Source organism: Pipistrellus kuhlii, unplaced genomic scaffold, assembly GCF_014108245.1.
Source record: "Pipistrellus kuhlii isolate mPipKuh1 unplaced genomic scaffold, mPipKuh1.p scaffold_m20_p_5, whole genome shotgun sequence".
Taxonomy (NCBI): domain Eukaryota; kingdom Metazoa; phylum Chordata; class Mammalia; order Chiroptera; family Vespertilionidae; genus Pipistrellus; species Pipistrellus kuhlii.
This window is the reverse complement of record NW_023425551.1, coordinates 60,629,408-60,643,887: the sequence shown is the minus strand read 5'-3', so window position 1 is coordinate 60,643,887 and position 14,480 is coordinate 60,629,408. Positions and strand designations below refer to the sequence as shown.

The following is a 14,480-nucleotide window of genomic DNA, read 5'->3' as shown; positions in this document are numbered from 1 at the left end:
ATTATTTTAGTGTGGGAAAATGTGATTGGGGAAAGTGTGTGGGTAGTTTGAGGCTATTCCTGTAAAAAATAATTCAAGTTTATCTTCATTGTTGATTCAGCCTGTGGCCTATTTTTGGTGTGAATGGTTACTTTATAACATATTTCAGCTTTTAAAAGTTGTGACTTATTTGAATGTAGTGTTACATTTGCCCTCACTTATATCTTTATGCTTTTTTTTTTTTTTTTTTTTTAAACTTAAAACACCGTATTCAAATATTCTAAAGTGGGCCTGCTGAATTTTTAGGTCTAAGAGAATTGGGGGCCGGATGGTACATATAAGTGCTCTTTTATGCCAGCCCCTTTGTCTTTCTTACAGAATCATCTAAACTATCCCAGTGACATGTTATCAGAGGAATGGAATTAGGAGTCTTAGAGTGAATGAGTTTCTAAAATTAAACTTTGGCCTACAGTTGGAAGCCAGGTTAAAGGTGTTATTATGTAACTTTCTTTGCAGATAAAGTTCTATTCTGATGATCGGTCCTTAGTAGTTTGCTCAGGCTTTTAAATGATGACTGTCACTTGATCAACATCAATAGTTATTTTCCTAAAGTGAAGATTAAGTCCCACTTTATTTTTATTTATTTATTTATTTATTTTATTTTATTTTTATCGAGTGCTGCCTTTTGGCTCTATTCTAAGACCTAGAATTTCTTTGCTTCAGTCTGGAAAATGACAGTACAGGGATTTGAGTTAATCCTATGTAGTTTATATGAATAACAACATTGGAAACAGTCAGCTTTGGAAGAGCCATTACACATTACTTCAATTTTGTGAATAAAGAACCCTAAATAAATGATTGGTTTTTTTCTTTACATATTAACTAACCTTCACTATGTTGACACATTGTGCTTATATTTATTGAGGTTACTCAATGTTCCAGTCATGCAGCATGTAATTTTCTTTAATTCATGCATAAGACTGAATTCATTAGGAAGGGCATATCTGGAAATAATTTTCATCTACCTTTTTTCATTAAATGCATTAGCCCATTGAATTGAAAGTTATTTGCTAATATGACATTTTCTAGCACTTAAGACAGCTTTGCTTTTGTAAAGACTATTTTAATAAGTCTTCAGCATTTTACATCTATTCCAATAGAGGTTAGCTTCTTGGATGTGTTCCAGTGGAAATTACGTTTTTAAATAAATTTGTTCATGATATGGCTAAATGTAATATTTGACCATAAGCAGCTTGTATACATGTCCTACAGACAGTAAGTATTGACTCTTAACAATAGACACATCATGCTGGCCTGGTTTTTCTTTTTCTTTTCTTTTTTTTAAATATTTTTATTAATTTCAGAGAGGAAAGGAGAGGGAAAGACAGGTAGAAACATCAGTGGTGAGAGAATCATTGATCGGCTGCCTCCTGCATGCTCCACTCCACACTGGGGATCGAGCCCGCAACCCGGGCACGTGCTCTTAACTGGAATCGAACCCAGGATCCTTCAGTCCACAGGCAGACACTCGATCCATTGAGCCGGATCGGCCAGGGCTGGCCTGTCTTTTCATTTGTTCATATTTTAGATTCTGTTTTCTTGAAGATTTGGGGAATGGGGTAAAATGAAGCACTAACACGCTGATTGTGTCAGGTTAAGCCTTTCTCAAGCACAGCATGATTGGGTTTTGTAGTTTTCTAACAAAGGCATACACATTGTTTATTATTTTTAAAAAAATGTCACTTTTGAACTTTTATTTTTTATATTTTTTTAAAACATAGGGATAGATAGAAACATCAATGAGAGAGAAACATCGATCAGCTGCCTCCTGCACACTCCCCACTGGGAATGTGCCTGCAACCAAGGTACATACCCTTGACAGGAATCAAACCTGTGACCTTTCAGTCAGTAGGCCAACGCTCTATCCACTGAGCCAAACCGGTTTTGGCTTGAACTACTTTTAAACATAAGCCAGTTAATGTTTAAGAAGGAACAAATCTAGTCTTTTCTACCTTGTAGTTGTCCTGAAGACATTTGCATCTTTATATTACAATTTCTTGTTCAGTTATAGAAGATTAGCTTATTGGATGAAATCTGAAATTTTAGCTGAATGGATTCAAAGCTTTATAATCTAAGCAACCTTTTATTCTGAGAAGGAAATTTTTGCCTAGAATAAATGATTGCCCCCCCCCCCCAAGACTTTGTTTGAAAAGTATTTTTCTCTGCAGATTAGGTTGTTAGTGACAAAAACATAGACTTATAGTTTATGTGGACTGAACTTTTTTAGAAAAGAATATATATATATATTCACAGAAATGTCTAGATTTGTCACTTAACTGAAGGCCCATCTTGTAACAATTACATTGTCAGTGAATTACATGAATTTGTTAAGAACAGGAGTTTAGTCTTACCTCTGTGGCTTACTTTGAAAAAACTTGAAAATTTTCTAAGAATATATTTTGGCTTATGCCAAAAAGATTAGAATATTAAATTACTAATTATCCTATTGTAGATCTTAGTTTTTTAAAATTTTATTTAAAACTTTGTGTATGAACCTATCATAGAAAAATATTTCCAGACTCTTCAATTGATATATGCTGACTGGTCCATTTAATCCAGAGCTAAGCTACACACGCACACACGCACACACACACATTTGATTTTAGTGAAAGAGTTAACCTGGATGTTATATCCTCACTGAAGGATATTTTCCCCCAGGGTTTTTAGAGAGTAGAGGGAGGGAGGGAGAGAAAGAAACATCAATGTGAGGTACATCGACTGGTTGCCTCCCACATGCACCCCAAATGGGGTTTGGGATAAAGCCTATGACCCTTCAGTCCAAGGACCAATACTCTAACCATTGAGCAAAGCTGGCCAGGGTCCAGGGTGTAGTCTTTTAAGTGATTTTTTACCTATTAGTAACCATATCAAGGACAGCAGAAAACGGGAGAGTAACACTGTTAGCTGTGTGATCTATACTCATCCTCCGCACCCCCCCCCCCCAATGAAAATAATACAAAAAAGGGAAGGAAATATATGTCTTTGTGAATCTACACTAGAACTGGTTTTAATCTAGGCATTTAGGCAGTGCTTTACTGAAAGTATTCAGACTTGAATTCATAGCTCTAATAACAATGGAAATAAAGGGAAATCAATATTAGCTTTCCTTTAATATTTCAAAGACATTGCTTTCAAGAAATAGTAGCTCTTCCGGCTGCAATGTGAAGTAGAACTTCTAAGCACCTGTATTTTTCTGGTGGCTGCAAGTTCTTGTAATTGAAACATGGACCCATCAAAAATCTCCCCACACAAACAATTTCTATATTGCAAACTAACTGCATTGTTTAAAAGTTTACACAATAGGGTTATGAATCCAGACATTCTAGTTTTGTTTTTACATAAGGCACAGAGTTTTTGCTTTTTCCTCTTAAATGATCATTGGGGAAATGATGACTTATAAAGCCATCACAGGCATTACCAGATAGGGTAAAGAATGGTGAATTACAGACTTGAAATCTTTCGTTCATGCACAGCAGTAGCTTGCTTTACAATAGACACAAAACAAGAGTCCTGCTATTGAGGAATGAGATATTTGGGATAACTTTTTTCAGGATACCATGTAAAGAATGAACCTATTATTTTTATACTTCCAATATTAAAAAAGGACCTCTGGTGTATTTAGGGGAGAGTTGGCCATGTAACCGCTTTACCTTTAATATCTTCCTATTGGACCACAGTTTTTTAAAAGGAGTTTTGAAAAAAAAACCAAAAAACTTGACATGAGGTAACACTATTACTACCAAAATCAATACAAAGACTTTAACTCATTAAAGAATAGACCTGAATTATTCTATCTTAATTTTCCAAATATAGCATGAGTTACTAACCTGAAAAATGAAAATGCTAAACATGATTGAGTTTTATAGTTTTCCTAACAGTAGTTTGTAAAGTATGTAATTTCTCCCTCAAATTGCTGATTTGCCATTTTAGAGTCATAAATCTCATGTCCCTGGACATTTTCATAGGTTAGTGGAGTTATTTCTTAGATAAAGTATAGGAAAGGGAAAACTTTTATAAGGACGTTGCTTAGAAATTTTTTTAAAAAGCCTTTTTTAACATTAACATACAATATTGATCTTTATTTTGTAAAAAGTTTACTAGGTGAAGTATTTGGTCAGAATTAAGGAAGTCCACACTCAAAAGTACATAGGATTTTTTAATTTTTTTTAATTTTTATTTTTTTTAGCAAAATCAATGTCATACCCCGAACCGCAATGTTTTGAGCTAAAAAAAAAATAAAAAATAGTTACATAGTTAAGATGGTTAATAAACAATTTGAGATACTTCATCATGTTAGTTTTTGAGTTGCATTTTTGTTTTCTGCTTTTTTGTCACTTAAAATTACCCATTGGATAATTATTCTCTAATTTTATGTTTGACAAAAGGTTTTTGTTCAATGTAACTTTGATGGATTATGATCAAATCACAGATCTTATTCTATACTTGTCAGTTCCCATTTACTTTAGAGGGTTTTGTTTGTTTGTTTGTTTTCAGTATTTTCTCTTACCAGAGGAGAAAAGTTTCATTTTCATTGAATATTCTTTTTGAAAATTTGCTCCATGTTGAACTGATAGAATGGGTTAAAGATAGAAAACATGCAAAAAAAAAAAAAAAGTTAAAATTTTGAAAATGTAGGCTTTTTGACATTGATTTTTAAGAAAATGTATCAAAGTATTTTTTTTTCCTTCCAGGTTTATGGTGGGCTGTGGAAGATGTGATGACTGGTTTCATGGTGACTGTGTTGGGTTAAGTCTTTCTCAAGCACAGCAAATGGGAGAGGAAGACAAAGAATATGTGTGTGTGAAGTGTTGTGCTGAAGAAGATAAAAAGACTGAAGTAACAGATCCAGATATTTTGGAAAACCAAGCTAAAGTTGAAGTCCATACTGAAGATAAAACAATGGACTGTGAAAAGCTTGGATTATCAAAGCACACATCAACAAATGACAAAACCAAATGTACAGATGATACAGTGAAGCACAAGGTCAAAATTTTAAAACGGGTGAGCTTGCTGATGCATTCTTTTGTTATCTTAAGAAATTTGTATAAGCTGATCATTAGAATTTAAAATTTCTCCTTAGGTTTTATTCTAGTGTACATTTTCAAACTTATTTTTCTATAAGAGTGGATGGATTTTTATTTAATACTAGTGGCCCAGTGCGTGAAATTCATGCACATTAAAAGGGAATTGGAGAAAATATTTTACTATTGCTATTTGCCCTTTCTCTATAATAGAAGTGTCAGAGATGAAAGAAAATTAGTAAAATGTATATGAAAATTTCCCTCCTGTCAGAGTCTGGGGTGTGCCACGGAACCCAGAGTCAAGTCCCCGCCTACCTGCGCACGCCTCAAAATCATGTGAGACCCAGACTCGGCTAGCACCATCCCCATTAAGCCCTGCAGTGCAGGGGGTGCAGCCTCAGATCCCCTGGGTTGGGGGAGGGCACTGCCTCATGTCTCTGGCCTGGCGCGAGGGGGCTAGGGAGTGAGGACCATTTGCATATTAGCTCTTTATTATATAGGATACAAATTTTATTTATTTTTGCTATTTCTAATCTCTGGTACTTGGATTTTCCGTGTGTGTGTGTGTGTGTGTGTGAGAGAGAGAGAGAGAGAGAAAGAGAGAGAGAAAGGGAGAGAGAGAGAGGGAGAGAGATACAGAGATCGATCGATCTTGTGGTATTAACTGTAAATTGTGCTTACTGATAAAATTTCTTTACAAAGCTTTTCAGCCCAGCTGGCAGGCTCAGTAGTTGAGCATTGACCTAAGAATCCAGAGGTCACGGTTTGATTCCTGGTTGAGGCACATACCCAGGTTTTGGGCTTGATCCCCAATGTGGGGCATGCAGGAGGCAGCTGATCAAGGATTTTCTCTCATCATTGATGTTTCTATCTCCCTTCCTTTCTGAAATCAATATAAAAAATTTAAAAAAGTTTTTCAGTCTGTAAATGTCTATTAATCCTTAAACTACTTTTGGCATTATTTTCAAATGGATGAGTTTTTTTGTGTTTTTTTTTTTCTCTGTAAGGAAAAGTAATCTTAATTTGTTTTACCTTTGTCCTAGTATTTGCTTGGAACCCTCACCTCATAATTTTTCTTTTTTAAATGTGGACTCTTTAAAAAAGTTGTCAATTTCCCCTCATTTTTATATTTTTAATATCTTCTAAAAGTATTTTGTAAATAGATATTTAAAGATATTTAATCAGTTATTGGAGCAATGTATAAAGGACACAGCACATTATCTGATTAAATTTTCTTTGTCTACCTTTGTCTACTTGTTTATTTTTCTAATTAGTTATTCTTATAGATAGTGCTAGGGAGGAAACATAGTGGCAACAAATGTACATGGGAGAGTTAAGTATAATAACCCAAAAGACAATGAACATGAATTGTAGAGTTGAAAGGAATCTTGGAAATCTTTTAGTCCAGCCATTCAATTTAAGAGCATGAGCATGTTTTCTCCAAATTTTCTATTACTTATAAACTCAGTTCTTTCAGACACTCCTTATATAACAAATCTGGATTAAGTTCCAGTTTGCTAAATCCATGTATCCACTGTTTTCTGTCTGTCAAGACTTTTTGAGAATCAAATTATGTCCTTCTGATATATGTTGTTTCTTTATCTGTTGATCTGATTAGAACCAAAGTAATTGATGATACAGAACTGAAAGCTCCATTGAGAAGAATTTATAACACACTTTTGGAAAACTTCTTTTATCATTAACTATTACTCATCACTTCTTGGGTACAATTTTTTGGCCATTTAGAAATATGGCTCATTGTTTTTTCATTTAGCTGAGTTGTCTCCATCTTGTCTATTATAAAATGACATTTAAAAAAACACTAACATTGTAAATGTTTTGAGAAACACCCTCTTTCTGGAAAAAGACCTAGTCTGATTTTGTAAATGCATGTTCTATCCAAGTGATAATCGCTTCCTTTTCGATGAGCCATTGAATCTTGCCTGCTTTTAGTTTATAAAATCTGTTCTTTAAAAACCACTTGTTACCCCTAGATTTTTATGTCGAACCATTTGAGTTTCTATTGTATGCCAAGCCTGATATCAGACTTGGGTTTATAGCACTGACTGAAATATGTTCCTGCTCTTACGTAAATCTAATTGGGGAGGTAGAAAGTAAATAAATAAAATTAGAAGGTTCCTAGTCTGGAGAAAATCAGTTTTTGTATGTACTCTATGTCTATATACAGTGTTCTCCATCTTTTTTACTTAATATTTTTTATTTTATTTCAGAGAAGAAGGGAGAGGGAGAGGAGAGATAGAGGATAAAACATCAATGATGAGAGAGAATCATCAATCGATTGCCTCCTGCATGCCCCTCACACACACTGGGACCAAGTCCACAAATGGGATATTCCCTGACCAATTGAACTGTGACCTCCTGGTTGACAGGTTGACGCTCAACCACTGAGCCGTGCAGGCCAGGCTTCCCCATTTTTTAAACACTAGTGTGATGTGACTGATTTCTCCCAGGGTTCTCAGAATGCCAGTTTTACTACCAGTTCTTTCTGGGTTATATAAGAGTTGCAGGTTTCCTGAAGGTTTGTTCTACCTTACGGGAGTTAAAATTGCCACAATTGGTACACTGAGAACATAACCGATACACTTATTATAGATGATTAGAACTTGATTTGTTTTAGAAAATAGTGAAAAATATAGATATAGATTTATATTGTAGTTTCTCTATAATTTTCCCCTCCTTTTCACATATCCACAGTCAACTAAGGGAACTCTTAACTTATATCTCTAATTTTCTCTTTAATATTGGTATTGGTAATGTGGTCTCTATTTTTTAGTTCTCTTTTATATAAAAGAACTAAATAGTCTAGTATGTGTTCTGTAGAAAACAGTTGCTTATGGGTTTTGAATGGAACGGTGATTCTGCTTTTTGCTATTAATTTATTTTTTTGTGCATCTTTAAAAAAACCCTTTAAACAGTTAACTGGGACAAAGAATAGAAAATGTTTGCTATTGTTATAGGTTGTAATACTAATAAGGTTTCATTTTTTTCATATATATCTCTTGAGGCTTGCTTTATATTTAAAGTTGGTGTAGAAGTTTTAATTCTAGTGAATTAAATACCTTTTTTTTTTTCCCCCCCAGGAATCTGGAGAAGGTAAAAACTCATCAGACTGTAGAGATAGTGAAATGAAAAAATGGCAGCTAACTCCTCTTCGAAAGATGGGGCAACCAGTTTTACCTCGGAGATCCTCAGAAGAAAAAAGTGAAAAAATACCAAAAGATTCCACAACTGTTATTTGCACAGGAGAAAAAACTTCAAAACCAGGTAGTGAGATTAGTAAAAATTATTACATACTAATGTATTTATATTTCATTTCATACACTATCAGTTAAAATATTCAGGGAAATTTTAATATTTTAATGTTTTTGTGATAAATCTTATTTGAAATTAAAAATGATGATTTTAAATTCTGGGAAAGTACTAATGAATTTAAAATACAGCACCTTCCCTCATGGCACTTAAATACCAATGGGAGAAGACAGATAAGAAAATGGTATGCTATTTAACAGAATTTAGACACTTTGAAGAAAAGATAGAATGATAGGATAGAGAATCACAGTATTTATCAGTGTATAGTAATTTAAAGTCCAAACTTAGATATATACAGAGTTCAATAGAGGCTCTCCAGAAGCAAAGTCCTTGGAGAACATCTACATTTTTAGAAGTTGGGAAAAAGAGACAATTGGCCCAGTAAGATAAGAGGACCAGTAAGAGACCTTGGTGGCTTGGAAGAAATAATCAACCATGTCAAATGCTGTCTGGTGTGGACATTTAATAAGATTAACACAGATTAAGTATGTGGTTTAGTGAAATAGAAATTCTTGGTGACCTTGATTTAGAATGATTTTGATGGAGCAATGGGAACAAAAGCCAATTGTAGTGGCTTATGGAAGAATGGAAAGTGAGGAACAAGGTGGTGATTATAGATAACTCTTTCAAGGAATTTTGCTGTGTAAGGGAACAGAAATGGTGTGGTAACTGGAAGTGGATGTGGGATCTAGCACTTCCTTATTTTTTATTTTTACTTATTTAAAAAAAGCATTATTGTTGAAAGTATTACATGTGTCCCCTTTTGTCCCATTGACCTCTTATAGCCTGCCCCAGGAGTTTTTAAAAATATATATATTTTATTGATTTTTTACAGAGAGAAAGGGGGAGGGATAGAGAGCCCGAAACCTCGATGAGAGAGAAACACCGACCAGCTGCCTCCTGCACACCCCCCACCAGGGATGTGCCTGCAACCAAGGTACATGTCCTTGACCGGAATCGAACCTGGGATCCTTCAGTCCGAAAACCGACGCTCTATCCACTGAGCAAAACCGGTTTCGGCTTTTTTTTTTTTTTTTTTTTTTTTTTTTTTTTTTTTTTTTTTTTTTTTTTTTTTAAGGAGATATAGGTTTATAGCATTAATGGCAATGATCCCATAGAGAGAGAGAATTTGGTGATATAGGAGATATTATGTGATAGATGAGGTTAAAAAAATCCATGAGATGAGGGGTTGGGATTCACGTTGAAGGGTTACATAGAAAAGGAAGATTGTATGTGATAGGACAGATACAAGTTGATTTAGTGATGGGAAGATGTGATAGCTGACATTTTTCTGTTTTCTCAGTAAAAATATGAAGTGAGAAAACCAAATGAGGTTGAAGTTGAGGAACGGGATTGTTGGTTTGAAAAGAGAGGAGAACAGTGTAAAATAGATGTTTTCAAAGTAGAGAGGAAATTTTCTGAGAAAATTTTATAGGATTAAGGCAACAGATTGAGTTATCAACTTAAGATTTGTGGCTTATACATTTAAAGTGAGACCTGTCCACACCAGAGCTTATTAATTTATTTTTTTTCCAGGTATCTTCAGCTGTTTGTAGGTTATTCCGGTGAAGGATAGAAGTTGGTTTTCACTGGTGTTGTGATTTTGCCAATGCAGAAGTTTAAAGGAGAGAGAATAAAGGCATTAAGTATGCTAAGGAGCAGTAATAGCGTTGGACTATTTAATCAAAGTTGGTTTTGTGGGAAAGTGAGGGCATAGATGATAAAAATGATAGTTTAAGAATGAGGAAGGAGACTTTAGAATAAATAAGTTGGTGTAATAGGAGGTCAGAGCAGTGGAATGTAAGACATTTTTTGGAGATGCACACGAATTAGTAATGGTGGATTGGGAAGTCATTTGAAAAGCTGAGCATTCAAATTACAACATCAATCAAGTACATTTGTTTTAAAACCAGAGGAGATTTGTGAATTTTGTGGTGGTAGAAAGATCATTAAATTATTCGCTCATTTAATAAGTTCAGCCACATTTTCTAAATAGTTTTTAAAAAAGTTAATACATATATGTGAAAAGTAACTAGCTTTAAAAGCCATTATTTAAAATGGAAAAGAGGATATTTGTTTTTTTAAGCTTTAGGGCCACGTGTTAGTCACTTAATTTCTAATTAAAATTGATTTTAATTAGAATTTTTTTAAAGCTGAGGTATAACTGGCACAGCATTATATAGTGTTAGCTGTACAGCATAATGATTTAATATTTCTGTATATTATGAATGATCACCACAGTAAGTCTAATTAACATCTGTCACAATACATAGGTTTAGAATGTCAAGAATATTTAAATATGGAGCAGTTAGAAATAAGTAGTCATTTTAAATCAGTTTATTTTGTTTATAAATATACCCTTGTATTAAAAATAAAAATGTTTTTAAAAACAAAGTAATGTGTTTTGATATGATATTTATTTAAATTAGGTGCTCATGAGAAGCAAGAGGTAAAAAAGAAGAAGATTGAAAAAGGATCACCTAATGTGCATCCTCCTGCTGCCCCAGCTGCCAAGCCCTCTGCAGATCAGATCCGACAGAGTGTCAGACACTCTCTCAAAGACATCCTGATGAAAAGGTAACACACATTACTGTTGTGGGAGATTGAATAATACATGCTTCTCATATTTGAAAAATAATTGAATTGTTCTAATTTTAAGACTTACAGATTCAAATTTGAAGGTACCAGAGGAAAAGGCAGCAAAAGTTGCCACAAAAATTGAAAAAGAGCTTTTCTCTTTTTTTCGGGACACAGATGCTAAATATAAGAACAAATATAGAAGTTTGATGTTCAATCTGAAAGATCCTAAAAACAATGTAAGTGTGTTTTGTTCATGTTCATAGATACTTATGCTTCCTACTTTACTGAATGCATAAAGATTTAAGATTGTAATACAATAGATCTATAATTTCTTGAAGTGAGACCAGGGAAATTTTTTTTTTTTTAATACATTTTATTGATTTTGTACAGAGAGGAAGGGAGAGATAGAGAGTTAGAAACATTGATGAGAGAGAGTCATTGATCAGCTGCCTCTTGCACATCCCCTACTGGGGATATGCCTGCGACCAAGGTACATGCCCTTGACTGGAATCGAACCCGGGACCCTTCAGTACCCAAGCCGTTGCTCTGTCCATTGAGCCAAACCGGTGCCGGCGAGAGACCAGAGAATTTTAATAGTCTTTTGCTTCTGGATTGAATTCTGCTTAGTGGTGACTAGTATTATAAAATGAGCTTATTAAAATATAAAATACTAAATCTGTCATCTGATTTATGTGAATTTTCTTTATTCCTTGTTCAATCCAATTTGTTAAGAATTCATATGTATTCTTAAAAAATGATTAATCTAAAATTGACAATACTATTTAATACTTCTGATTTAAATTGAAAAATAACTGCATTCTTTAAAATAAATTGCATTTAGATTAAAAAAACTATTTTAAGACATTTTTATTACATTAAATATGACTTTAGTTCTAAATATCTTTTAGCAGTGGCGTAAACATTCACAATGAAACCTTAACTTTTCCTGGGATTTCTTGTTTGTGGTTTGGAATTTAAAAGTTGTGTGTGTGTAGATGCAAATGCCTTGCATATTTGGTTAAATTTGACAAAGCTTTCACTTAAATGATAGCAATTAGTCAGTCTGCATACCTATATTTGCTGTAGTATGTGATTTAAGTATTTTCTTGAAATATTCTAACTGCTACTTAAGAGAATTCTACAGTGCAGAATCTTACGTTATGGTCTAGAGCAGTGGTCGGCACACTCCTTAGTCAGCAGAGCCAAATATCAACAGTACAATTATTGAAATTTCTTTTGAGAGCCAAATTTAAAAAATTTCTTCTAACGCCACTTCTTCAAAATACACTCGCCCATGCCATGGTATTTTGTGGAAGAGCCACACTCAAGGGGCCAAAGAGCGGAGCTGCATTGTGGCTCGCGAGCTGCAGTTTGTCGACCACGGGTCTAGGGGATCTATTATTTTTTTTTTAATATACTTTATTGATTTTTTTTACAGAGAGGAAGGGAGAGGGATAGAGAGCCAAAAATATCGATGAGAGAGAAACATCGATCAGCTGCCTCCTGCACACCCCCCACCAGGGATGTGCCCACAACCAAAGTACATGCCCTTGACTGGAATCGAACCCAGGACCCCCCAGTCCGCAGGCCGATGCTCTACCCACTGAGCCAAACAGGTTCTTGGCTACTTTTTGAATTGTGTAATCTGGAAGTTTTTCTTCGATAAGAAATTATTTCTTATAGGTTTCTTTCTTGCAGTTGGTTCTTCCCTCTGGAATTCCTCCAGGCCTATTAAGATTTAAACATATGCAATCTTAAAAATATGAAAGACATCAAATTTAGTAAAGGTCTTTTATAAATTACTTTGTTATGACAATATGTTCTTAGGAATACATAATACAGCTTTGGGATAGATGTTGTAATGTTTCCAGCATCATGTGTTGCTTTTTGTGAGATGTGTATTTTGCTGCCTTAGATAAGCTCCTAAGCTACAGTACAAGGCTGTTATTTAGTCTTGTGGTAGGCAATATGTAAATTATAAAACAATTATAAGTCAGTTTTCAAAATTGCATCTTATTTATTACAAGTTTTTGGATAGCCTTTTTTTTTTTTCCTTCTGAAAATGTATTTCTCCCTTTCCCATTTTTAAATACTTTTAGATATTATTTAAAAAAGTACTGAAAGGAGAAGTAACCCCTGATCATCTTATAAGAATGAGTCCAGAAGAACTAGCTTCGAAAGAGTTAGCTGCTTGGAGACGAAGAGAAAACAGACATGTAAGATTACTCATGAATATGTGTTTGATTATATTAAAGTCTATTTTTTAATATATTTTATTTATTTTTCACAGAGAGGAAGAGAGAGGGACAGAGAGCTAGAAACATTGATGAGAGAGAATTATCAATCAGCTGCCTCTTGCACACCCCCTACTGGGGATGTGCCCGCAACCAAGGTACATGCCTTGACCGGAATCAAACCCGGGACCCTTCAGTCCACAGGCCGATGCTCTATCCACTGAGCCAAACCGGTTTCGTCAAAGTCTATATTTTTTAAGGCTTCTAGTTGTTTATCCTTGTTCTTAAATGCTATCTTTTATTTTTCTTGATCTCTGCTTTTTTTCATTTTAAGTTTTTAGGTTACCATAAATACTTTGTGTTTTGTTATATAATTTGTAAATCAGATGGTGGGAAAAATTGGTGCATCTTATCTTAGTCACATCTTGACTTTCAGAAGCCCTGTATTATGAATATTGGCAATTTGTAGATCCGGATTTAATTCAGAATGAAAATTTAAAAAAATATATATTTTATTGATTTTTTTACAGAGAGGGAGGGAGAGGGAGAGAGAGAGTTAGAAACGTCGATGAGAGAGAAACATCGACCAGCTGCCTCTTGCACATCCCCTACCGGGGATGTGCCCGCAACCAAAGTACATGCCCTTGACCGGAATCGAACCTGGGACTCCTCAGGCTGCAGACTGACGCTCTACCACTGAGCCAAACCGGTTTCGGCCAGAATGAAAATTTTGTAGGTTCATAATTCACTTGAAGTTTCAAATGCCAAAAGCTTTGAAAAATGTTTTTCCTCTAACAAATTTACTGATAAAATTGACCTGAATTGCTATGTCTTAGTGTATTCACAGAAATGTTGTGTATTTAATTAAGTAGCACTAACTGGAATGTTATGTAACAGATACAATATGTGCATCATATTAAATTTTTAAAATTAAAAAATTCTAAAAGTCACTGATGGTAAGAGTTTTTAGTTGAAGGTTGTGAACTTAAAGTACCTTTAAAGATTTAAGTATGTATGTGACTTGAGGAATGAGGTAGCCCATCATCCACTATTTTATTACAGTGGTCTCAGAATATTAGCCCTTTATTCTAGAAGTTCTGGTTACTTATAATTCATATTAACTACATAATTTACCTGATTCTTCATAATATTTATCTGCATCTTAGGTATTAAGCTTCCAAGTAGATCTTCTGCCAAATCTATTTTGAAGTACCCAAGGCCTTGATTTGATATATTATACTTTTTCAAGTATTTCTTTACTTTCAGACTGTATAAT

At 34.2% G+C, this 14,480-nt stretch overlaps 1 protein-coding gene across 10 annotated transcripts in view; it reads left to right on the top strand.

Moving 5' to 3' along the window:
* Nucleotides 1-14,480, top strand: part of PHF3 (PHD finger protein 3) — an 88,793-nt gene that overhangs the window by 57,871 nt on the left and 16,442 nt on the right. For all 10 annotated transcript variants that reach the window (XM_045573055.1, XM_045573056.1, XM_036415291.2 and 7 more), the window contains 5 exons: nt 4,731-5,040; nt 8,162-8,345; nt 10,820-10,967; nt 11,050-11,206; nt 13,070-13,186. In XM_045573055.1, the coding sequence (XP_045429011.1) occupies nt 4,731-5,040; nt 8,162-8,345; nt 10,820-10,967; nt 11,050-11,206; nt 13,070-13,186 (916 nt within the window). The remainder of the gene's footprint in view (nt 1-4,730; nt 5,041-8,161; nt 8,346-10,819; nt 10,968-11,049; nt 11,207-13,069; nt 13,187-14,480) is intronic.